This window comes from Acomys minous (genome assembly GCF_964271855.1).
Source record: "Acomys minous genome assembly, chromosome: 13".
In the NCBI taxonomy this organism is placed as follows: domain Eukaryota; kingdom Metazoa; phylum Chordata; class Mammalia; order Rodentia; family Muridae; genus Acomys; species Acomys minous.
This window is the reverse complement of record NC_140495.1, coordinates 51,183,130-51,209,950: the sequence shown is the minus strand read 5'-3', so window position 1 is coordinate 51,209,950 and position 26,821 is coordinate 51,183,130. Positions and strand designations below refer to the sequence as shown.

Sequence of the window (26,821 nt, the reverse complement as noted above, 5' to 3'; positions counted from 1 at the left end):
AGAGGAGGAAATGGTGAGTGAAAAATGACTCCTATGCATCATATACATGTTTGATATCATAAAAAAAAAATAAATATTATACAAAATAAATAAACTGATTTTATATTCGTATACCAAACAGAGGTATTTTCTTTTGCACAGCTTACCTCTTTATCAGAATGCCTTCTTTTAGTGACTAAAAGGTAGAGATATTGCCCTGCTCCCATCCTGAAGAGAATTTAATGCATTGTCAGGCAAATTGGGTTCACAGTATCCTTGTTTAGCCAGTAAGCAAGATTCTTCTATAGACTGCTGCCAAGGTTTGGGTTCTCTGTGTGCTAGTGCATTGTTTTCCTCTTTACTGACACCTGATCATGAGTGGGATACAATAGACCATCGCGTAATCCCTGGCCTAAAGCTGAAGCAGGGCTGGTGCAGAGTGAGGTTCCAACACCTCCTACACACACACACACACACACACACACACACACACACACACACACACAAACACACACACATACACACAACAACTTCAGTGCCTCAGTGTGCTTTCCCTTGCTAGGGTGATGAGCCGACGGTGTTAAGGAAACTAGGTTCTGTCTCTGGCCTATGTTGCTTCTGTCTTCACTCGATGGATGAGAAGGCAGTCAGTTGCTTACACGGATCTATATACCAAGTGACTCAAAATCAGGGCTCTTTGTCATTAGCCTCATAGCTTTGCCACCATTCATGTTATGGAAGGTAGATTTACAGATCAAATGTAGAATAGTTGTGTTCCAGGAGAAGGAGAGCTTGTGGAGGAGGAAAGTTAGTGCCGGGAAGCATGGCACTACCAGAAGGCTTTCTGGAAACAAGGCATGGTGCACGTGATGATACCGCCCCAGCCCCACCTACCCTGACCAACAGAACCTACTTCAGGCAGTGCTCACTGCTGCTCAAAAGGCTATCTAAAGTGAGACTCTGACATTTAACCAGTTCCCACACTGTGCTTGGCAAAAGGTTTTATTCTGAATAACTTTATTCTAAGTCACATAAATCTTACTCTAACTTTTACACAAAAAGGAAGTTAAAAAGCTGCACATCCCAGCTCTCCCTTGAAAACACATTCAAGTTCATAACAAATGTTAATTGCACTTAACAATTAAATAGGCTGTGAAAGAAGGATGCATCATAAAGACAGTCAATACTTTTTCATTTAATCTGCCTTGCATTGCTACAAAACTCGAAGCCATCTTCCCACCCAGGATTTATTTACAGATGGGTTTTCTCCCCCTGGGACTGAAGTAGTACAGAGAACTAAAGGGTTTCAACAAACATGAAGCCAGGAAGGGCAGCAAGAAGCCTCCTGGTGGCTGGTGGGAACCAGAACACAGCAATGCCTGGCTAAGAAAAAACACCAGGACCTCTGCGCCATACACTGTGGCTCCTGTGGCGCCTTCAGATGTCCTTCCCACAGTCAGGACAAAGGATGTCATCTCTCTCTGTAAGGAAGCCTCGCCCTACCAGGGACAGGGAGCACTTCTTGCAGTTGAAGCAGTCGTTGTGCCATTGACGCTCCTCGAAAGAGATGTACTTTGTGCCACCAAGACCTGTGTGCAAAAGAAAAAACACAGGATGATGAGCTGTCATCAGGTGACCAACTGCAGCAAAGCTGAGAAAGAAATTACAGTTGGATCTGCTTCAGCTTTGGGCTCACTGTAGGACATATGCACAGTGAGCTCCAGACAAGCAACTGAGAGGAGAGAATTTACACATAACCAACAACCCTCCTCAACCTCAAGGAACTCAGGGGCATCAGAAGAACAGACACAAGGGTGTGATAACACCATGAACAAGTGTGAGTTTAGTCTGGGAGTGTAGCTCAGTGGTAGAGCAATTGCCTATAGGGTATGAGACCCTGGATCCCATCCCTGGCACTGTAGGAAGAAATGTGCCTGCTGTTTCCTTGATTATTATCTGTGTTCTCCTGAAATGAAACCTGCTCCCCACAAGAAAAGGGGGCGGATTCCCTGTGCCTTTGCTGAGTGCTATAACAAAGGGAGTGGATGTAGGGAGGCCGAAGAGAAGGGCTAAGAAAGGACCAGCACTCACAGGAGTGATCCTGGGACCAGCTCCAGAAGCAGGAGCTGGGGATGAGAGAAAGGACTCAGTGTGTCGAAGTACTGTGCAGTGAAGGAAGGCAGAATCACAGGCCAGAGCTGCCCCTGAACTTGCTAAGGACTGAGCAAACCCACAGTTCCACTTTTCATAGCCCTGGAGGCAGGGCCAGGATCCGGAGTGCTACGGAAGCAGTTGAGCATTGAGCAACAGCCTGGGTTCCAGGGCTGGTAAACAAGAAAACCAACTCGATTCCATCCTTCTTCTGCCTCATGTTTGACTAGTCCCAACATGATGTTTAAGTTACACAGAGTGCTGATTGCGTAATCAGCAACATGTGGTCTGTATGGCCACTGGACATCCTGACAAAGAAGGATGAAATGCACGGACTTAAGTCAACTTTACCATCTGTTCTGGTTAAGTTTAGAGGATTGAATTTCAGTCACCAAAAGTTCGATGTGATAAACCATACTGTAAGAAAGTAGCTACAGCTACAGCATTCTACTGCTATCAAGTTGTCAGACTTACAAAGACTAACTCAACAGTTAGGTCCTATTGTAGCAAGCTCTTCCACATTGGGAAATGTCAAACTCTGCGTGTTTGGCAAGCCATGCTAAGGCTAGGTCTTAGCATGCATCTCTGTGAAGTACTTGTGTCCTTCCAAAGGCCACTTCCATTCCTGATGGAGGACACACCAGCAAAGCTCAGGCAGCCTTCTTTCCCTAAATAGCTTGTAGCAACAACAACAACAACAACAACAACAACAACAACAACAACAACAACAAAAGAGGGTGGTGGTGGTGGAATTCCTGAAGCTAAAAATGTAACTCAATAGCGGAATGCTTACTTGCCTAGTATGTGGGATGCCCTGGGTTCAATCCGCAGAACCACAAGGAGAAAGCAGCAACATATAAATTGCCTTTCCTACTTCTAGAACCAGAGCCTTGCACTGGCTCTGGGCAGAAGCCAATTTGGGCTTCAGGCCTGCCGTTGTAATTTTCTATACCTCTGAGTTACCTAGGAAGCTCTGGAAAGTTCCCAGAGCTGCTAAAGGCTTGATAAATGGTAGTGTCTCTTCTTAGCATATGGACCTGAGTGACCTGCAAACCCAAGATGCTTTTTATTTATTTATTTATTTTTGAGATTTCTATCTTAATTTTTATGTGTTTACCTAAATATACGTCTGGGCATCACGATGTGCAAATGGCCAGAAGAGGGTGTTGGATCCCTGGAACTGAAGTTACAGACAGTGTTTACCACCCTATGGGTGCTGGGACTTGAACCCAGGTTCTCTGGAAGAGCATCCAGTACTCTTAACCACTGAGTCATCCCTCCAGCTTCCCTCCAAGAGGCTTTTAAGACTGGCATCTTTGCCATTCCATACTTCTCACACCCTTGTTAGGTTCTACAGCAGAGAGCTGGGGCAAAGAGGAGCCCTGGTGGAGGGGAGCGAGTGTGTGAAGAAAGGCGTGGCATCACCATGGAGGGCAGGAATCACAGGTTGAGCACCTCTTTTGAGGCTCTACCTTTGCCCTGAAGTGCCAGCATATGCAATAAGCGGTAGAAACAGGAGCCAAAGAGAATGAAGGGAAGACTCCTAAAGGAGATATATGCATTTTATATGCAATAAATATATGCGACATGTATATGTTAACTTAACTATATGTATATTCAATCCTTATTTTTATGTTGCATATATCCTATAATGTCCTTAACAAGACTGAACTACGGCTTTAAGAAAGACAGAGTAGGTTTCTAAAATCCTTTGTCCAATTTCAAATGACCAACTCAAAGATGTTCTTTTATGTGTGTTTCTTTTTTAAAGTGAGACACTGTAATCTAACTTAGAATCACTGACATTGAAACTAGGCAGCAAAACTAGAATGCTCGAATAAACCTTCTCCAAGTACTTCCTCTGTTGGGACACGCTGTCTTCCTACACTTAGGGGTACTACATGAAAATGCCCTTCCCCCAAGTCACAAAAATGTGAAAATAAAAACCAACCCCATGTCATTGGATGAATCTTCTAAATTACATTTATTTAAAGGAGCTGGAGGCCAGGTAGTAGTGGTGCACTCCTTTAATCCCAGCACGTATGAGGCAAGGGGATCTCTGTAAGTTCAAGGCCAGCCTGGTCTACAGAATGAGTCCCAGGACAGTGAGGGCTATTCAGAGAAACCCTTTTTGAAAAAAACAAGCAAAAAAAAAAAAAACCACAAAAAAACAAAAATCAAACAAACAAAAAACAAAACAACAACAACAAAACAAAAAACCCAAAACAAAACAAAACAAAAAAAACAGAAAAAAGAAGAGAGCTGGAACACAAAGGTGTTTGCCCTGAGTCATCAGGAAGCATAGATGTCGGGAAACGCAAACCCACTGCTGCTGTGTGCACATCTGTAGGTCATTAAAAGCAACATGGGTATTGATTTAAGGTTGCAAGTCAGTTTTAACGACTAGATATGTTTGCAAATCTATGTGGATAGATAAAGTAATCAATTATGAATGAGCAGTAAACACCACTGGACATAAAACTGTAGTGTTTTCAAGTTAATCATCAAAGCAGTTTAAATTGTGTTGAAGAGGCAAAGTGCTGAAAACATATCTGAAACTTCTTCCAACCTCAGGGTGTGTAAGTCTTTGGAAATCTGGCTGAAAAGACATTTAGCTTCAATTTCAAAATTCTGTATGTTTTTAAAAAAATCAATCACTGTTTTTCAGAGAATTAATTATGCTGTTTTAAAGGAAGAATTCTGCTTTTCCTAGCTTTTTGTCCAAATTTTATAACTTCAGAAAATATCCATGTCTAATATAAAGTAATTCACATTTATACTATTTTTCTATAAACTATAAAGTATTGGAAATAGTTCCTTATCAGAAACTATGAGGAAGATGGACATGCCACTGAACATATCCCATTTCCTGCCTAATTTCAAGGGAAATATAGTATCTAAGAATCAGATGTCTCAACAAAGGAAAATTTAACAATTTTGTACATTTTAATTTTACATGTAAATAAAGTATGGACTGTGGGTACATGGCCAAGGCCTGCTATCAGGGAAGGTATGTAGGTCCAAGGAGACTTGGTTCTAGGCAAGTGGTGTGCAAGTGTTCCTATATAAAGACCCTGCAAAGCTACATGGGACAGTCTGTGGCTTCCTGTTTCCTGCCAGATTTGTCTTCTGACTGTGCATCAGGGACAAAGCCATGGTGACCTGGTTAGTTTTTTGTCAACTTCATGCAACCTAGAGTTATCTGGGAAGAGGCAAGTAGGACGATGGGCATTCTCTTGATTAGTGGTTGATGTGGGCGTGGGAGTCCCCACATGTGGGGAGTACCGCCCCTGGAAAGATGGTCCTGGCCTGTACAAGAAAGCATGTGGAAGAAGACATGGAGAGCAAGCCAGTACACAGCACTCCTCCATGGCTCTGCTTGAGTTCCCACTTCCAGGTTCCTGCCCTTACTTCATCTTCTTCTTACACTCCATCTCTTCATGATAGACTGTAAGCTTTAAGACAAAAGAAACCCTTTCCTCACAGGTTGCTTTTGATCATGGTGTTTATCAGAGCAATAAAAAGCAAAAAGGAACAGGTGGACTGAATAAATGGGGTTATTAAATCCACTTCAAGAATCATTCCTACACATGACAGAATACTTGTACTTTGCACTACCATTGGTACATGGTAAATAATTAAGGGGCTTTAGGCTGAAGCCATCTAGTCTCTGATTTCAATATCTTCAGCATACTCAACAGTTTGGTCCAGATACTGGTCTGCCAGCCAAGCACATTTGGGCTCTCACATTGTCAAACTCTTTGAGGACTGTGCTATGAATAAACTACTTAGAATGTGCCCTGCGTCCCCATCTAGCTGTCTTTGATTATGAGAGTCTCCCTAAGATGACATGGACACTTCAAATACCAGGTCTGCTGTGGAGGCTGAAGTGCACCATTCATTTTCCTTGTGGGACTACAACAGACTCATAGACCCAAGCAGAAATACTCAACGACAGGCCAATGGTTCTCCATGACTAGGCTTCCGGGGGAAAAAAATCATCAGTCACCAGCTGACACTCATGCTAACATTGTAGACTTTCATGTTGCTCTAGGAAGCAGACAGCCTATGCCCTGGTAGTAGCCTTTCCGGGACTCACCGCTGATGGGATTGGTGCACCCAGCACACTTCTTGGCATACAGGTCACAGAAGCAGGTCAGGCAGTAAGGAAACTCATCCCGTGCCGTGAATCGTTGCCCAGATAGCTGCTTCTTGCAGGCTGTGCACACAAAGCACTCCTTGTGCCACGGCTGCTCCCGGTAAGTAACACCTCCTGTGGTGATAGGCTGGGGGGGGGGGGAGACAAGTGGAAGCGTCAGAGCTCATGCATTCCTGGTAGACATCTGTCACCACTGCTGCCAGCAGATGATGTGAGACAACCCCAGCCCCCACAAACGTCCAGCTTGTTAAAGCGGTAAAGAAACCTCATACCTCAGGTACCTTGTACCTACCATCCATACCACGCTTGTAGCTCTCTGGCTTTCTCTCTGCTGACACTGGGTCTTTAGGTGTCACAGGAGTGCACAGGAACAGAAGGCATGGGTGCTATGGGGAACTGTCCCAAATACGAAAGTGGTGACCAGAGACAACTCTGAGGGCATTGACCCCTACTTCTGAGTAACCCTGTAGCTGAGACAAGACATGGCTAAGAGACCTCAGCATTTCAGGTCTATCTACAGAGGCGGAGTGACTAAGAGAGAGGGACACATCTCTGTGGAAGCCTTCTTTCAGATCCTGGCAAGTGGTGATGCTCCAGCTCCAATCTCAGGCTCAGCCCGTGTAGTAGTAACCAGAGGTGCAGGAAGGGAGAGGCTTAACGACACCTGAAATGGGCATCTGCTGGTGTGGCCTGAAGGGAGCAGCATCGTGGGAGCCGTTATCCTCAGCCTGCCTTACAGTCAGAGAAGGTTCATGAAGAAGCTACAAGGTGATAAACAGCTTGCCATACCTCAGCTACGTCCTGTAACCTCCGAATACTGCTTCTCGTGTGAATTTAACTCATGGCAAGTCTAAATAGGTCTCAGATCAGCATGCAGTCACAACAGAAGATGAAATGAAAATACTCCAGGCCACATCTTAGTTTTTTACTTTTTTAACAGTGAGGTAGCATTTGGCAATTTCTGACGTTCTTGTATGAAGCTTGTGCAGCAAAATGCTATTACCATGCTGCCGATGAAGCTACTGAGACCCAGGCATTGCCCAAGAATTAAATCAGAGCTGGCAGGAAGCAGAATCAGGACTCACTTCTGTCCTGCCCTCTTGCCATTAAACCATACTGTGGCAAAAGCTTTGGTTTAAAATTCAATTATGTAAAAAAAGTTTTTTTGTTTTAATCCCAAGTGTGGGATATAGGGCTGCTTTTAGGTTGTCCACAGCTGGTAACTATGATTGCCTCGTGCGGGCTAGAGAGAGGCATGATCTTGGCCAGCTGCAGATAGTTTAATTCTGAAGACTCAGACGGTATAAATGCCAGGGCACAGAAAAGAAAAGCAGTCTGAGGAAGAAGAAGACCGCTGTCGGTTCATCCTATGGCTGTGCTTGCTGTTTGCTGTTTTGCTGGTTAGCTGGACTACTAAGATTGGAATTGCCCTCAAGGAACTAAGTTGAAAGAAGTCTAAATTTCCTCCTAACCTTCTCTCTCTCCTACCTACTATTGGAGGACTGGAAAGGAGGTAGAGGTATAAGAAACCCAAATAAAACAGAGTAAAAAAAAATAGGTGCTACACCACGCATCAGAAATCATTTGCCTGTCACTCTCCAGCCCCAGGAATAGAATTTATAGAAAATATTCTGGGTCTACATGTTCATGTGAGATACAGGACACATGTATATGTGATGTAATGGTTACTTTGCTTAGAGTTCCTCTTTGCTCCTCCCTCTGTGTTCTGGATCCAATACCCTCCACTCCCTCACACTTCCCACTGTCTTCTCCACCCTGCACTCCCCACCCCCTCCACCACCTCAGCTCATTTATTCAACCCCTCCCACGGTTCCACCTCTCTTCATACCTTCCACTCTTTCCCACTCCCTCCACATCTCCTCACACCATCCACCCCTCTCCACAGCACATCAGCAGGTTCAGCTGCCCTTCAGCCTAAGCAGAGCTTTCTTAGAGAGTTCTTTCCAAAACACCCGAAGCCTCCACGCCGTCTCAGCTTACATGGTTCCTCTTGTTGCCTACTCTATGAACACTCTGCTCTGCCTCGCAACACATGCATCAAGTCACCTGCTGTCTGCAGAGCCATCTCCACCTAGATTAAAACCCAGCCTTTGAATGTCTTGATTGCCCTCAGATCCCAAGGAGGGATGTGTCTAGCTTGAAAGCACTGAGTGCATTTAGGGAGCACACATGCAAAGGCATGCACCTATTGGGCAGTGCCACCTGCACTTTTGCAACGAAAAGGACCACACAGGTGGGTGGTCGACTGGAGGGAACAACTCAAAGGAGCCACAGGAAATGTCATCATGGTTTTACAATGATGCCTACAGGTTTGTAGACTGACAAAGGGGCTTATCTCAAGGTCAATGACTTTTAAACAGTACTCATGTTTTTGTTGTGCATGTATACAAATGTATAGATTCTATGGCCATTAAACATACAGGAGTGAATGAGGCATTCATGATGTGCTACTGGCCTGGCTTACAGGGTTCATGATGGGTGAACCCTCAAGTGAGCGCCCCTGCCACATCAAGATGAGCTTTACTGAAAGGGACCAAACTGTTGCCCAACTGGAAGAAGGAGCTGCACAGCAGAAAGGTACCATGGAAGAAACAAGAACTTAGCATGCAGGAGGAAGTTCAGCAAAGAGCAACCATAAATGTGGTGGGGGGACAGTGGAGCAGGGAAGCAAGGAGAGGGGAGGGCACAGATGAGCAGGGCAATGAGAGAGGGAGGGAGGGAGGGAGGGAGGAAGGGAGGGAGTGGAGAGGGAGGGAGGGAGGGAGAGAGGGAGGGAAGGGGCACAGGTGAGTAGGGAAATGAGGGAGGGGAAAGGCTTAACTTAACAGCTCAGGTAAGTCCTAATGGCACTGAGGCCCTGGAAATGCCGCCATCCATTGAGCTGTGTGCGGGAGAGAGTGGCAGACCTCTTTTGTGGTTCTTTGTTTGTTTGTTTATTTTTTGAGGCAGGGTTTCTCTGTGTATCCCTGGCTGCCCTGGGCTCGCTTTGTAGACCAGGCTGGCCTCGAACTTACAGTGATTTGCCTGCCTCTGCCTCCCAAGAGCTGGGACTACCGCCTGGCTCTCTTTTGTGATTCTTGTTTATTTTTCATCTGCTTAACAGAGACAGATTAAGGTGGGGAGTTTCTCTTCCCTCCACCATCAGGTCATAAACATTTGAAAATGTCCCTAAAGGGACAATTATTTTTCTCAGAGCTCATCTCTTTTGGGGGGGGGGGGGGGAGACCAGATCACAGACCAAAACGATGAGTTCACAGATGCCCATGAGAACAAACATGCGAGTCAGGAACAGCCAAGCACTCATAGCACATGTGTGTGACTGCAGCCAGGCTGAGGGTGGGAGCTGGGAAGGGCGCGAGGCCCTGGAGGACCCCGAGCACCTTTTTGCACTGCACGCACTGCAGGGCGTACTGCTTCTCATAGCAGGGAACGCAGAAGTTCTGGTTCTCCTTAGGTATGAAGCTCTTGGTTCCGATGGGCTGCTGGCAACGCTGGCAGGTGAAGCAGGTCTCATGCCAGCTGCTGCCCTTATACTCCATCTTGCGGGTACCTATGGTCAGAAGCAGGAGAAATCAATCACCAGCTGTCATTTGGCTGGCTTGGAGTCCCAGTGCGCCCAGTGCCTGTTACTCGCCTGATGCGGCGAGTCTCTCTGCTCTCAAAGGCTCACCTCTAACTCGAGATAGTTTCTATTTTGCCTTTTGTTTCAATGCTATACATGCACTCCTAGAACCTTGTGGAACACAGAGAAAATCCAGCAAAATTTAGCTAGTCCTTATGGGGTGGTGTTAGTAAAGGTCACTACATATCGACAGCAACAATCTCCCTGTGCTCAGAGTTTGACATTCATGGTTTCAGCTATCTGTTATCAAACTGAAAATATTTCATGGAAAATATCAGAAATAAATCATTCATTCATTAAAGAAAGATGCAGGTGGATCAGGGCCCAGAGGGAGTCTGCTCAAACTATTGCACTAACCAAGGACAATATAATAGTAAATATGGAAGCCCTACTCTGATCTACCCAATGGACAGGACATTCTCCACAGTTATGTGGAGAGCAGGGACTGACTTTGACATGAACTCTGATGCCCCATATTTAACTACCTTCCCCTGGTGCCTGACGGCACTCAAAGAAAGAATAAGCAGGATACCAAGATGAGACTTGATAGCCTATGACCATATAGTGGGAAGAGGAAGTCCCCTTCGGTCATGGACCTGGGTGAGGGGAATAGAGTGAAAGCAGGAGGGAGGGTGGAATAAGAGGATACAAGTGATGGGATAACAATTGAGTTGTAATCTGAATAAATTAATAAAATTAAAAAAAAAGAAAGTTGCCCACTGTTCTGGATAGTGTGATGAGAAGAATAGGTATTGTCCGGTTGCCCACGACATCCATCCTGTACACGCTACCCACCCACCTCAGTTACAAAACCAACTAGCACGGCACCACAGTCCTTGAGGTCATATAACCTTATTTTACTTAATTGTATTGTGTCAAATGCACATCACATTTTATCATAAAGCAGAGTAAATGCAGGCTTAGTACTATTGGTGGTGGGTCTCAGAAATCCTTGCTAAGACGGAGGGAATCTCCAAGTCCTCCTGTTGTACTTCCATTAATCAGCATCCCTCTGGTTGGCAGGGAAGCAGAAGTGGCTAGAGGCCACCGCCATGGCTCAGCAGGTAAAATAATTTTGCTGTGAGAGTTTGACAACCGGAATCAGATCTCCAGGACCCACTACAGAAGGAACAAGCCAAAAAGTACACTGTGAGATATGTGTGCCCCCCTTGACCCCCCTGACACACACTGTGGAATATGTGTGGCCCACCTCCCGACACACACTGTGGGATATGTATGCCCCCCCACCCAACACACTGTGGAATATGTGTGCCCACAGGCCTCCCGACACACACTGTGGAATATGTGTGCCCACAGGCCTCCCGACACACACTGTGGAATATGTGTGTCCCCTCGACACACACTGTGGAATATGTGTGCCCCCCCGCCCGACACACTTTGAGATATGTGTGCTCCCCCCCCCCCCGCTGGGCCCAACACACACTGTGGGATATGTGTGCCCCCCTCACCCCCTCAACACACACAGTGGGATATGTGTGCCCCCCCAACACACTGTGGGATATGTGTGCCCCCCTCACCCCCTCAACACACACAGTGGAATATCTGTGCCCCCCCAACACACTGTGGGATATGTGTGCCCCTCCCCCTGCCCAAGACACACTGTGGAATATGTGTGCTCCCCCTGACACACACTGTAGAATATGTGTGCCTCCCCCCACACCTGACACACACCACATGCACACACAGACACACAAGGTAATAGTAAACTAAATGAATGTGTGTGGAGTGATGACCTGGATGCTCTAGCCCAGTGCAGTGAGGCACTCCTGTGACACCCACTGTGTACAACTGGCTGTGTGAGCCACACTGGGCTGTGAGCTCTAGTCACTACTGTCATTGGACATTTCTATCACTCTTCATCGGTATGTCCTAGAAAACAGAAACTCCTCCACCAACAGCCTTGAACAACAGCAAGCACTCTGCTGAGGGCTGACTTTTTTTTTTTTTTGTATCCCCTAACGTGTGTATATTTATAAAATGAGCGAATTCAGAACTGAAGTTGTGTGCGAGCATCCTTGTATGATGCAGTAGACTGGGAAAGGAGGTCATGGGTAAGGAAAGAGAGTGGGGTGTCTTGTATATGGTACCTTACGGACAGCCCACAGCCTAGTCTGTGGACCAGATCCGCATTGCTCTCTGCTTCTCTTTTTATTTTGTTTTGCTTTTTGTTTTTCAAGACAGGGTTTCTCTGTGTACTCTTGGCTGGCCTGGACTTGCTTTGTGGATCAGGCTGGCCTCAAACTCACAGAGATCCATCTACCTCTGCCTCCCAAGTGCTGGGATTAAGGGCGTGCACCACCACACCCGGCACTGTCTGCTTCTTAAATGGGGCCTATTTTGTCCATTTTATGGTATTGAGAATTGTGTGCTAGGAAGGACTCCATACACAGGGCCCCCAAACAGGGTCTTTGTAGAGCGCTGCCAAGCTCAACCATTTCCTCTCATAGTCTTTGCTCTTGTTCCCACAGCACAGGAGCTGTAGAACAGTTGAGCTTGTGATAGACAATGTGTCATCTGCAACTGAAAAAACAAAACAAGAAACATTTCTGGTTTAAAAAAAAAAATAAGGTGTTGCTATCTAACTCTGGCTGGCCTTGACCTCACAATCCTCCTGTCTCAGCCTGTAGAGTAGCGTGGGGATTCTCCATACAGTACCACGTCTGGCTTTTGTGGATTTGATGAGAGAGTTCCCTTCCTGCCCCCTCCCCCCCACTGTGATGATCCTATAAAGGATGTAGAATATGGGCTGAGTGATGGAACATCCATCAGACTTCACCCGAGGCTCCAGGAATGGTGGTGGGTAGCTGGAAGGGTCCAACCACTCCAGCCCCAGCAGAAATCCCCTGAAGAATGCAAGCAGCTGTGAACTAGTCCTTAGCTCTCAGTCAAAACAGCAAGGCTTGGGCTGTCCCTTAGCCGGCTGGAAGACTTGTCAGGAGACATCTGCGCTGTGGTGCTAGCGATGCACTGAGAATTATTACGTGGCTACTAGACAACATTCTTGGGTCACTTCCAGGAAGAGAAACTCAGCTTCTAACTTACATATGTAAAACATGCAGGACACATGTGTGGGTAATACACAGTAACTTTTAAAGTAGAGGTACACAGTCTGTCCTGGGGTGATAGATCCTGAAGTGAAAATGCCATTAAACAAGCAGAATTCAGGTGGGAACAGGTAGTTTTAAAATGTGGTTTTTGGCATCCAGGTGCTGGCTCCTTTACCACCGTGTACTACCTTGGTCCCCTACTCTTGTCTCTCAGAGCTGAAGCTGTTAGGAAGGCCACAAACCAAATGATTTCTCACTGAACGCGCACAGCTACAACCCTCCAGAGGCTGCCTCACTCTTGGTGTGTGCTGAAGTAAATACGTTTTGGTTTCTTGGAGCAGGGTCTGGCTTTGTAGCTCTTCCTGCTGGAGAATTCACAATGCAGAGCAGGCTAGTCTAGAACTTCTGCCTCTTCCTCATGAGTTCTCAGATTATAAGCATATGCTGCCATGTTGGGCTCTGAAGTAACAACTGGGTTGAGGAATTGTACCTGAAGGGAACGTGCTAGGGAGGCCACAGTGCCATGGCCACAATCTGTAGAGTTACCATGCGATGCAGCCAGCACGGCCCTATCCCCATCCTCACAGACAAGTGAGGAATCAGGAACACAGGGGAGCAATATCACAGCAGGCGAGTCTCCTCCGGCCTTCCTGCCTCCGATGTCAACAAGAAACCTGCTAACCGGGGGCTAGCATTCAGGCTGTGTGGACTGGCAAGTCCCAGGACAGGCTTATGATGTGTGTGTGTATCAGGCTGGGTAAGGAGTGGGACTTAGAGTGAGTCTCTCCCCTGAATCTACTCCACAGAAGCTCCGCCCACTGTCCACCTGGTTCTTTTGTTTCGTGCTGTGATTGGTATATAATATTTACATTCATCTAACAGAGTATAATACTGTAAGTGATATCCAGGTTTATCTAAATGAGTAATATAACTCTAAGCGATGATTATAAACAGTGAGTAGTGATCAAGTCAGGGTGATTTCTATGGACAGGCATGTCTGTAGTGCCAGCCATTTCAGAAGGCTGAGGCAAGAGGATTACTTGAGCTGGAGTTTGAGGCAGGCCTGGCAATGCAGAGAGATGCTATCTCCTAACATCTAAACAACAGCAACAAGAAATCCGCTCCCCACCCCCCCACCCCCCACCCCCGTCTCGATGCTGCTGTGAATAGGGTTTATAGATGTGATTACTGCTTGCAGGCAGCCGACTTAGAATGAGTAAAGTCCAACACTTCCTCAAGGGTAGGAACTCACAAGAGCAACTCAAAGGAAACCTCTCTGCCTCCAGCCCTCTGTGGACTACGGATGCTCCGGCAGAAGATGCAGTGTGAAGGATGCCCCTCAGCTGTCATACTTTCCATCTTTTGCATTTCTGGCACCTCCGGGCTCACTAACAGACTGCCATGAATCTGTCCCAAAGGCAGGTGGAAATTTCAAAGAGCCGTGCCGTGGCTGGTGCTAAGGGTTCCTATCTTTCAACAGCCCCTGAACTGAGACTTTAAGGCAGACAAATTTCTAAGACTTGTTGGCAGTGGATGTGATATCCCTATGAGAGTCTGTGACTTCAGAACTGTCATTTCTACCCAGGAGATCCAGGAGTCCAGCACAGGAGCTGGGGTGGAGCCTGTACTGACAGGCAGAGAAACAAAACAGCTTGTCTCCCACAGCCTAATTGCTGTTCAGCAGGGACATCAACAGCATCTGAGAGGCTTCCTAAGGGGTAGAGCACAGAGGGTCAATGCTGTGGCTTGTGTCCTGCAGTGTACACAGGGACATCAGCTGTACTGTTTCTATGTTCAAAGTAGCTCTGATTGGCAGGGTTCACGTAACTGTGCACGGATAATGGAGTATCTTACAGACCACTACCTCCCTGTGAGGTGAGCAGACCAAGGCCCACATAGCTCCTGGCCACACCTAGGGCATGAAGCAAAGACCCCTCAGGTTCTTTTCCTAGCACAATGGAGCATAAGGAGGTGCCTCACTGGGGTGGATGCCAGGCTAGGTGTACTCACTACAGCAAAAGGCCTCTGAGACTCCTCTGCCCTCTGGCTTCACAGCGATGTCCCAGAACCCAAGTGAAGAAAATGAGGCACCCTGCAAGTGTGAGCTTCCTGTCCATTTGTCCCACACCCATGCTGGTATAGTAATACCAAGAAACAAAACACCCTGTGTGTGGAGCTGGCCCAGCTGCTCTCTGCAAACGCCAGTCCTTCCTCCCTACCTTTACCTCCCCAGGGCCTGCCTGCCTGCCTGCTCCCAGGCGTGAAAGATCCTAGCACTTGTCTTCTAGATGTGAGGGACAGGGAAAACTGGAGGGACTGGGGATCCCCAAGAGTCACAGAGAAGAGGGTGGGACACTGCAGAAGTGAACAAACAAAGCCGAAAGGGGGGAACAGAAGCCGCAGTAAGTAGAGCCTGTGGCCGGGGCTGCAGCTGTGTGGCTGACTGAGATACAGCTATGTGGCTGGCTCCTGCCATGTGGCTGACTGAGCTGTAGCTATGTGACTGGGTTGCAGCTATGTGGCTGGCTGCTGCTATGTGACTGGGCTGCAGCTATGTGGCTGAGTTTGTGCCTGGGTTGTTGCTGTGTGGTTAGGTCCAGCTGTGTGGCTGGCTGCAGCTATGTGCCTGGGCTGCAGCTTTGTGGCTGGCTGCAGCCTTATGCCTCAGCTGCAGCTGTGTGGCTGAACTGCTGCTGTGTGGCTGGGCTGCTGCTGTGTGGCTGGGCTGTTGCTGTATGGATGGGCTGCTGTTTTATGGCTGGGCCGCTGTGTGGCTGGGCTACTGCTCTGTAGCTGGGCTGCAGCTGTGTGGCTGGGCTGCTATGTGGCTGGGCTGCAGCTGTGTGGCTGTGCTGCTGTGTGGCTGTGCTGTGTGGCTGGGCTGCTGCTGTATGCCTGGGCTGCTGTGTGGCTGGGCTACAGCTGTGTGGCTGGACTGCTGCTGTGTGGCTGGGCTGCAGCTGTGTGGCTGGGCTGTTGCTGTGTGGCTGGGCTGCTATGTGGCTGGCTGCAGCTATGTGGCTGGGCTGCTGCTGTGTGGCTGGCTGCAGCTGTGTGGCTGGGCTGCTGCTGTGTGGCTGGACTGCTGCTGTGCTGTGTGGCTGGGCTGCTGCTGTGTGGCTGGCTACAGCTGTGTGGCTGGCTGCAACTGTGTGGCTGGGCTGATGCTGTGTGGCTGGGCTGCAGCTGTGTGGCTGGGCTGCTGTTGTGTGGCTGGGCTGCTGCTGTGTGGCTGGGCTGCTGCTGTGTGGCTGGGCTGCTGCTGTGTGGTTGGGCTGCTGCTGTATGCCTGGCCTGCTGTGTGGCTGGGCTGCAGCTATGTGGGTAGGCTGTAAGCATGGGAGGGTTCTTAGAGTAGCCCTGCCCCCACCCCCAGAGGAACTACAAATTGACTTCCCTGGGCTCTTGATCAGAAGACTCTCAATGATTTAATTAGTTTTTCTTTTTAAGATAGGTTTTGTTTGTTTGTTTGTTTGCTTGCTTGCTTGCTTTTGTCAACTTGATATGAGGAAGAATCACTTGAAAAGAGGAAACCTCAATTCCGAAAATGCCCTCATCAGATTGTCCTGTGGGCAAGCTTTTTGGTTCGTGTTGATTGATGTGGGAGGGACGTTTAATGGGCAATGCTTCAATGCCCACTGTTATGCACTACTTGGGCCCTAAATTTGTAATTAATGTGGCTTTAAAAATTCCACTATTGTTGATTGCCACACTGCTCTGTCTTCTCCACTCCTCCCAGCTGTGCTTTTGGGCTGGGTGTGTCTGTTCCTGTCGCACTATGTCACCATCATTTAAAAGTCGTATTAACCACACACACAAAAAAAGTTGTAGCAATAAGAATCTGTCTTATGGAAGGTCTAATTATCTCCTTTGGAAAAGTATTACTTCTCGCCCCATATATCTTCCCCAAATACTTCCCATATGTCAGTCTGTCACCCAGAACTCTGCAGTACCTCTTCTATGCCAAAAACAAAGCAAGCCAAAAATAAAACAGAAATTATAGCTGGTTAATCAGTCTCCCACAGAAGGCTCGGAGCTTGACTGCTATGGATGCAGCTCAGTTGGCAGAGAGTTCACTGGCCGTGAGCATCCACAGCATCACAAGTCAGAGTTCGACTCTAAATCGACCCAGCTACTGAATGACACAGGATTATTCTGTTGGTTGCCTTGGATTTTAAAGTTAGTATTTGCTCCATTGAAACTGCAAACACAAAACTCTTGACTTAAACTCTCCTCTGTCACTCTCTCTCTGCCTCTGCTTCTGCCTTTGCCTCAGTCTCTCTGTCTCTGTCGTGTTTGTGTGTGTGTTTGTATGTGAGCGGGTTGGGATGATACATATGTGTAGATCTCAGAGGTCAATACCATAGATAGGTCTCAGGTGTTGTCCCTCAGGAGCTGTCCATATCCCCCCCCATCATCCCCTCACCGGGACTTTAGGTTCACTCATTAATTAAAGTTGGCTGGGATTGTCCAGACTCTTGATCTGAATGAAGACACATTCACTGATGGATGTTGTAGACAGCACTGAACAGCCAGATTGCCTATGTTCCTCACACAGCAACCAAGGCAAACTCTTTGAAACGCCCTGAAGAATGGGTGGTCCCTCCCATCCAGTCCTTCTTGTAGGAATTAGCTGCCTCTGGGACTTTTTCTCCTTGGTAAAAATGGTTAATGTAGCTGAGGTGGGGCAGACAGAAGCGAAATAAAGGATGATGACATCTTTCCAACAAAGTGCAGGTCCCCATGAAGAGTTCACCACAGCCCTGCACACAAGGGCACGCTACACATCTGTGGAAGTGTGTTACTGTGGCTGAGAACCTCCTGGGTCCACACTTGACCCCAATGACCAAGTCAGTGTTCCTCCTTCCTGTGAGCTGCTGCTGTGAGGGCGGGCACAGACTGTGGCAGGACCCTCTTCCTGTCACTTCCGCCCTGTGAGCCATGCTAGCCTCATGGTCACAGGCAAAGCATGAATGTGTGAGCAAATATGTAGAGGAGAGGCATCAGTCAATATCCACCTGGCCAGATCAGTGTGAACATTGTAGAAGCACTTCTTTAAAGCCCTGTCCAACCTCCAACAGCTGTTCTGACATGAGGGTTTTACAGCTTACACACCCCTGTGAGGTGCTGGGAATCAGGCATTTTCTGACAAAGCCATCTCCCAGCCCCCAACTTCAATTGTTTCTACGTGCACCAAACACACACACACACACACACACACACACACACACACACACACACACACAATATTGCTTCTACTGGCACAATGGAATTTAAAACTCTGCATCGCCCAGACATAGGAGGCTACTTGTAGTTTCAACTACTTGGAAGACTGAGGTGGGAAGATCAAGTGAGCAACCTTTCTACCTCCCCATCACATGTGGTCTCAATATTTTCCATATTGGTCTTAAACTTTTGGCCTCAGATGAACACAGTTCTCTTGTGGATGTTTTTAGACAGTAACTCATCATGCAACTCGTTAGCTTAGAGCTCAGAGATCTGCCTGTCTCTATCTACGGAGTGCTTGAGATTAAGATGTGCCCCATCTCACCGGGAGTTGAATGTGATTTTTAAAGAAAAACAATCCTTTTAAAAGTTTTATGTTGCCCTCATTTGCCAGTGGAGACAAACTGAATTTCTTTGAGACTTCACTTTCAAAAAAATGTATTTGATAGTTTTACTTAAAAGTTCTTTGATTAACAAACTTCCAATTCTTTAGTTGCAAAACTGAGTTAAATTACAGGTATTATGAATAATGATTGTAAAATTATAAGTAACGATTATAAAATTATAAATTCTAAGTGCTAAAATAGCTAATACATTAAGAAATTTCAACTTAAAATCACAAGTGTGGATCACTTTCTCAATATGTACTTTAAAACTCACAACCCCAAGGTCAATTCGTGTTTTTAAAACTTCACACACACTTTGGTGGCCCCAAGGTTTTCAACCTACTGACAGAGCGATACGAATTGTGATCTACAAATGTGTTAGCTGTCCTAGGACACACAAAGCTTGTGGGCCACAGAGTGGATACACATGGTGTTCTACAGCAGTTTCCTCTTCCTTCTCCTCCTCTCCTTCCTCCCCGTCTCCCTCTTCTTTGTGTTTTGAAACAGAGATTCTCTGTATAGCTTCAGCCATTCTTGAACTCTTTCTGTAGACCAGGCTGGCCTTGAACTCACAGAGACCTCCACTGCCCCCCAAGTGCTGGGATTAAAGGCTTGTGTCACTACATCCTGGCTTAAAGTTTCTTTATATGTCTGCTTTTCTTTGATTCTAAACCTATAATTAAAGGATTCCAAAGAAGCTGTCTTGATAGTTTAAATTATTTAGTTATCTTACATAGAATCTGTCTGTGTATGGACCAGGCTGGCCTGGAATGCATTGTCCTCCTGCCTCAGCTTCTGACAGCCCAGGTTCAGGATTGCATCACCACGCTTACTGCCTTGTAAGCTTTCACTGTCTACACTCAGTTTGTCCACTAGAGGGCGCCAGATGGCCTCACATGGATCACTGCATGGGCTCAGTCAGCCTCCTACACAAGAAGGATTCAGAGCCCTTGTGCCCAAAGTTACACTTCCCTAAATCCCATCTGCTCACAGCTACCTATAACCTCAATCAGCTTGCCATTCCCCCTGAATTCAAGTGATCTTCTTAGTGCTGCTTTGACCTACCTCATCTTTAGGGAGTGCCTACACTTCCTAATCACATTTCCACGGATGGACTGACTCTCTCTGCTCTCCCTTTGTGTGTCTTTCCACAAAGCTACACAGAGCTCCATGTCTAGAAGTAGCTCCATGTGTCAATATGACACATGCTGAAATCTACCTGGCTCTTAGAAGTAACTACAGGCCTGTGTTTTTATTGGCTGTACAAGGCAACTTGACTCTCGACATCCTTTAATGGATTGTGTAAAGGCTATTCCTCACAGTGGCCCTTGAACCTACCACACATGCTACCTGTCAGCTTCTACATCATACCACCTTCTTAGTCACCTGACATCAGAACCTCTGAGCTGCTCTCACGTGCTTTAATGCCCATTTTTTACAACGTGTGTAAGATTTGCTTCTTACATCCCATATTTGCATATATGTATTTATGTACATTTTTGCAGTAATGGGAATCAAACCCACGTGCTAAGCAAGCATTCCACCACTGAGCTACAATCAGTCCTCCCTATATGTGCATTAACTAACCTTGGCTGATGTCTAACTCACAGGGATCTGCCTGCCTTTGCCTCTGCCTCTGCCATACTTGGATTTTGGAAGGCGTGTACCACTTATTACATGGCCAGTTTACTCACTTTTTAAAAGTAAAAGATTTATTTTTCTCACATAAAACTGAGAGAGAGAGAGAGAGAGAGAGAGAGAGAGAGAGAGAGAGGGATGACCTCATCTTCTCCAGGTGAAAAAGATAAACCTGATCATCATGTCTAAGTTCTTTGCTAAGTTGTGGCTCTGTCCTTTTTTTTATGTCTGTCTGTCTAGGACATAACTCCATGAGGTCAAGCAGAGGGTGCAGCACGCACGCCCCCAGATAAGCAACATGTAGCTCTTGGCCAGTCCTGGCAGAGCAGAGCACAAGTCATAGTTGTCGAAATAACAGAGTGCAAATGCAGCAAGCAGTGCTGAGCAAGAAAGCACATGCATTGGTGAAAGTGAGGCAGAGGAGGAGAGGCATGCCCAGGGAGCCTCAGAGGAGGAGAGCCATGTCCAAGGAGCCTCAGAGGAGGAGAGGCAGGCCTAGCGAGCCTTAGAGGAGGAGAGCCATGTCCAAGGAGCCTCAGAGGAGGAGAGGCAGGCCTAGGGAGCCTCAGAGGAGGGGACTCATGTCCAGGGAGCCTCAGAGGAGAGGCATGCACAGGGGGCCTCAGAGGAGGAGACACATGTCCAAGGAGCCTCAGAGGAGGAGCGGCACGCCCAGGGAGCCTCTGACATTCTTCTGCTGGTTGGTTCTCTCTAGCCACAGGCTGCATATCCAACCAACTATAGATCATGAATCCCCAAAGAAAACAATTGTGTTCATAGAGAACATATACAGACTTCGGTCATTACTTCCCAGAGTACATAGCAGAACAGTATTCATATAGCATTTGTAGATGATATAAAATATATGGGAAGATGTTCTAAACAAGAATTAGGCCTTTTTATTTGTTTGTTTGTTTTGCTTTTTGATAGGGTGCTTGAGAACCTGTGGGTTTTGGTATCTGGACCCAATCCCTGAAGATAGCATAGGGTGACTGAACAGGAGTTCCACCTAGAGATTTCACATCTCCTAATGATATGCCTCATCCTCCCACCCATCTCCACTTGTTTGTGCGCAGGTGGGGTGCGGGGGGAGAAGGGTTCTAGACAGTTTTTCTCTGTATAGCTCTGGTTGTCCTGGAACTAGCTTTGTAGACCAGGCTGTCCCCAAACTCAGAGATCCGCAGGCCTTTGTCTTCTGAGTGCTGAGATTAAAAGCATTTGCCACTGCCACCACCCAGCTCCCACCTCTGCATCTTAGCTTAGCTCAGGGACTAGCACTGAAATATCATCACCAGTGTCTATGGCCAACTGAGACTGCTACCCCATAGCCCACCACTGGCTGAGTGCCAGGAGAGCTTTCCTGCGCACCATGTGCACCTGAAGAAGGCATGCATTCTGACCTGGCATGATGGTTTTCTTGCATTCCTGGCACTTGGATGAGTACTCGTTGGAATAGCAATCAGTGCACAGCAGCTGCTCCTCCTTGGCGGCAAAGGGCTTGTCCACCAGCGAGCTCCCGCAACGGAAGCAATGGAAACAGCCTTCATGCCAATGCCGGTCCTTGTAGGACAAGTCCTGGAAAGCCAGACACACAAATAGTCAGAGGCAGGACAGGAGAGGTGACGCTACTGTCTAATTCACAGTACAGGGGCCCTTGGTGCACTACATTGCCGGAGTGTATGTATGTGTGTGCGTGCGTGCATGTGTGTCAGGGGAGCCAGGAGGGTCCCTTTGGTAAAATGTACTTCCTGTAAGAAGCATAACCAGAAGATGAGCCACTGTGGTCACGGCATGGCAGAGAGACGCTGGGTGTTAGGGCTTTAGCAGGATCCTGGGCCAGCATTTGAGGGAAAGGATGGAAAAGAGAATGACCATCAGTGTGGACAGCTGTGGGACAGGAGAGGCAAGAGTCAGGGTGTCTCTATCAGAGCTTCATGTTACTGAGGCACAGGCCAGGCCCAGAGCGAGAAGGTTTATGTCCAGATGGGTCAGGATATGTTCCTGTCGCCATGGCGTTCAGTTCATCCTGAATGCTACCCAGAGTAAGAGTGAGATGCTGACTAACAGATAAGGGCTCAAGGATGGCACTGAGGGGGGTGGGTCTGCACTGGGCTGCCTCTGAGGGAGAGACAGGCGATGGTTTGCCCTGGCTTGCCTTTGCTGCAGATGCCAACAATGCACATATGAGGAAGGCCTTGAGAGGATGGAAGTAAAGCCTTTGGTAAATGATGAGAATGACTAAAGTCCAGGGGAGAAAGTCGTGTCAACCTAAGCTATCCCTGACCTTGCTTGAAGAACGATAAAGGACTTTTCTACATTTGCTACCATATTTTGAAAGGTCCAGCACAGAGCAAAGCAACGGCCTTTACAGCCTTTTCATGCCCAGCTTTGCATTAGAAAGTCTCTGTTCCTGAATCACTTATCAATTGGGCAGAAACAGAACACGAAGCCATGAGATTTCCTGGGCTAACTCCCTGCCAAAGTTCTGAGCACCCAGAGAGAGACTCCAGCATGGATATCAGGAACAACCATCCCAAGCTCTGTAAGCTGCACCAAAGGCAAGCTTAGAGTGACACCAAGGGGAAGGTGTCAGGAGGCAGTTCTTGGAACAGTTAGTTCTCTTTTGCTAACACCTCTGCTGACTCTGCATTTGGATGTGTTCTCAGAGCCTAGAGTCAAATTGAAGTTAGTTAATTTGGTAACCTCTTTGCAACCTGTCAAGGGCATTTTTTAAAAAATGAGGAACTTGGTAGGTGGGCTGGAGTGACAGCTCAGTGGCTAGGAGTGTGCATTGCTTGTGCAGAGGGCCCACGTTGAGTTCCCAGCATCACAACTGGGTAGCTCATGACTTCCTATAGATCCAGTTCTAAGGGACCTGACACCCCCTTCTAGCCTCAACGGGCATACTCACTCATGTGCACAGATTTACAAACAGAAATATATACACATTGGCTAGCAAGCCCAAAGCCTCGGGTTCAGTCTGAAGCACTGAACTAATCTGGTGTGATAGTGCATGCCTGTAATCCCAGCACTCAGGAAGGTGAATGCCACAGGACCAAATTGTCCTACTTGACGTCACTTCCAGGAGATGCTTAGTGCTCCCTCCAGTGCCATCGCTACAGGAGAGGGTGACTTCTTAGAACACCTGAAAGTACTGTTGCTAATGGAGGCTGATATGGTGTGAGGGTGAGAGAACTGTAGAATGTTCTCAAAGAAGCACGGCTAGTTTAGGTCAGCTTGACACCAGGTAGAGCCATTGTGGAAGAGGGAATATCAACTGAGAAATTGCCCCCACAAGACTGGCCTGTGGGCAAGCCTGTGCTGTACTTTCTTGATTGTGATTGATGTGGGAGGGACCAGCTTACTCTGAGCTGGTGGCCCTGGGTGTTATTAAAAAAAAAAAAAAAAAAAGAATCAGGTTAAACAGGTCATGGGGGAAGAAACAAGGCAGAAAGCAGCCCTTCTCCATGGCCTCTGTATCTGCTGCTGCCTCCAGGTTCCTGCCCTGACTTCCTTCAGCCATGACCTGAGAGTTGTAAGCCAAGACAAGTCCGTCCCCTGGATGTTTCTTCTTGCGGTGATGTTTTCTCACAGCACTAGTAAACTCAGACATTGACGTGGGGGCCTTGTTTCTAAACCCAGCTCCCCAAGTGTTAGTGGGTTAGTCTTTTGAGGAAAGGGACCAGAGACACAGCTTACAAACATGCTGGACTCCCACAAGTCTACGTATGATGAAAGTAGGGTATAAGAGAGTAAAGGCCTAAACCTATCTTTTGCAACTTAAATACTTAAAGTAATTTTTAGATTTTTTTTTTGTGTGTGTAGAGGTCACATGTCCATTGTTGTTTATTTTGAGAAGTGAAATATAGTATAAACAGCTTCAATTTGCGCCCACCTGTCTGGTCTGCTCACTACAAACTGCTAAGCTCATACAATGTATATGTCATTATTATATATGTGAGTTATGATATGATACATTGTATACATATATCATTATCATTTGGGATTACTCTTTTATCCCAAATGATAGACTTTATCATTTGGACTCTATACATATCTACCTCATCTTTAAAACAAAACCCCTCAGAGAGCTATGTAGGAGAGAAAATAAAATAAAATAAATGTAAAAAATAAGCCACGGAAATTAATGATAGTGATTAGGACCATGTTGTAAGCTCACAATACTACATAGCCCTGGAATGTAGTTAGTACTGGGACCTCAGGGATGTTCCTAACCTTGCCCACAGCCACACAGCTGGTGTGTAGCCAAGCCCGGCTTTGGGCTCAAATTCTATCTCAAAGCTGTGATACGGTTTCCACTGAACCATACCAGATGAAGATTGCTTTTTTAGGAGTTAGCTGGCCTTCCCTTGTGATAAGCCACATCATCAATGGGGGTTCTTGGTGGAAAGGCTTCAGATTGCTTTCCAAGGTGGCCTACCATTGGATAGAAGTGAAGGAAGGAAGTTAGAAACCTCCTTTGGAAGGTGGCCTTTAGTTACCCAGCAGCAGCTCTGCTTGGGGAGAAGGCACTTGCAAAGGGAGAAGACACACACACACAGCGGTCACTTCATTAGTGATGAGAAAAGTAACAACACAGTTTTGTTAGGTACTGTTCACAATGACAAAACATCATGATCAAGGTAACTTATAAAATAAAATATTTAACTGGGCTTAAAGTTTTGGAGGATTTTAATTCATGATGGTGGAGCAAAATCAAAGTGTCAAGGAGAGCTGAGATCTCACGTCTGATGCAGCAAGTAGGAGGCAGAGTGCGCAGTGCATTGGAGATGGCAAAGGGTTTTAAAGCCTTAAACTGGCCCACAGTGGCACACCTCTTCCAACTAGGTCACACCTCCTAATCCTTCCCAAACCATCAACTGGGAACCAGCTATTCAAATGCCTGAGATGTGTAGGGGACATCTACAAACCACCTCAAGGGTCAAGGAGATTTGCATTTTGAGTTAACCTTCAGAAATGACAAAAACAGAGGGAGAAAACTTTAAAAACTACATTTTGGAAGGGAAGCCACCAGATTTCACCAGTCTCCACCCAGGTTAGTGAGTCATTTCAAGGACAGAGTCCTTCACATTGGTGTAATGAGTCACTTGCAGAAAAAGCTAGCTGAATGCTCTAATGCTCTATGGTTTTGCAGACACTCATTTTCTTCCCACAGTGAACAGTCCTGCCATAAAAGCAGACAGCCTTGCTGATGGTCATCTGACACTTGAAAGTACTGCCTTAAATATGAGCCCTATCATGATCATCAGAGGTAGGACTTCAGACCTGGCCATGGCCACAGCCTCTATTGACTTGATGACTTCTGATGGGGCATTTCAACTTCTCGTCCACAAACCAAAATGTGCTTGCTCTTGGCATGTCAGTTCTGCGTTACCTCCACCTAATGCTACCTTTCCTTTTCAGCTGCTAAAGAGTGACACCTCAACCCTCACCCCCAACCCCCAGCCAAAGAGTCCCATGCTACTCAGCCAAGTCAGACACGCAGAGATCACTGGAGGCCTATGAAGAGGGAGTCAGAATCCTCCCAGTTCCTTTCTGTGATCAGGGCTCTCACTGTGCATTTCCTGAGGCCTGCCCCTCTTGCAGGAACACACACACACACACACCATAAATAGCATAGTGCATCTTGATCATTCTTAAACCTTTTTGACAAAAGTGTCTTTTCTGAAGGTAAATAGCAACCTCTTATTATTCCTCAATTCAGTGGTGAACCAGAAAGAAAATACACTAAACAGAGTTGCACCGCTACGGCTGGCAGGTTCTGGGTGTGTGTGTAGGGGTGGGGATTAGGATCAGATTGGCCCTTTCTCTATTCCAGCTAATGATGGTGGTGTGCTTCCTGGCCCCAAAGGAGGAGACTCAACAATTTAGCTCAGGGACCAAAGAGCCAGACCAATTATACCCCTGATCCCACACCTACCAGCTGCATGGCAGAGGCCAAGCTCTGAGCCTCTCAACCTCAGACTTCTCACAGGAAACCCAGAAGGAGGGTCACTGCTATTGGTTGTGACAGGAAGAGGAGGAGCTAATACATGTAAAGTGCTTGTAGCGACTTTTGCTGCAAAAGAACTGTCCAGTGAATGTCAGCTCATAGTCAGTCTTGAAAGTGGTGTCCTGGCGGGCGGTGGTGGTGCACGCCTTTAATCCCAGCACTCGGGAGGCAGAGGCAGTTGGATCACTGTGAGTTTGAAGCCAGCCTGGCCCACAAAGTGAGTCCAGGACAGCCAAGGCTACACAAAGAAACCATGTCTCAAAAAAAAAAAAAAGTGGTGTCCTGAAAGTGTCACTTGCTGACACTAAAATTTACTCATGAAGATGGCAATGAAAATCAGAAATTCTATTTTTTCCTGAGTCTTCTTGATGTTTTGAGTTTACTGTGGAGACCACACCTCAAACTCAGCATTCCTATGCTAGCCTCCCATGAGCTGGGGTTCAAGGCATGAGCCACCACACCCTATGAAGACATTTTAACATCCCAAAATCTCAACAGTAAGAATTCCAGGACTCTAATTTTGTATAGTGCTTTTAAACTTTCCTTGGCTCTTATAAT

The 26,821-nt window shown here is 46.9% G+C and overlaps 1 protein-coding gene across 4 annotated transcripts in view; it reads right to left on the bottom strand.

Annotated features, from left to right (window-relative positions):
• Positions 1-968: 968 nt before the first annotated feature.
• The window catches only part of FHL2 (four and a half LIM domains 2), a 94,649-nt gene continuing 68,796 nt past the window's right edge, over positions 969-26,821 (bottom strand). For all 4 annotated transcript variants that reach the window (XM_084754106.1, XM_084754104.1, XM_084754105.1 and 1 more), the window contains exons 3-6: positions 21,651-21,825; positions 9,691-9,860; positions 6,230-6,416; positions 969-1,568 (exon numbers count right to left, since the gene is read on the bottom strand). In XM_084754106.1, coding sequence (XP_084610232.1) covers positions 1,417-1,568; positions 6,230-6,416; positions 9,691-9,860; positions 21,651-21,825 — 684 coding nt within the window. In that variant the 3' untranslated portion in view covers positions 969-1,416. The remainder of the gene's footprint in view (positions 1,569-6,229; positions 6,417-9,690; positions 9,861-21,650; positions 21,826-26,821) is intronic.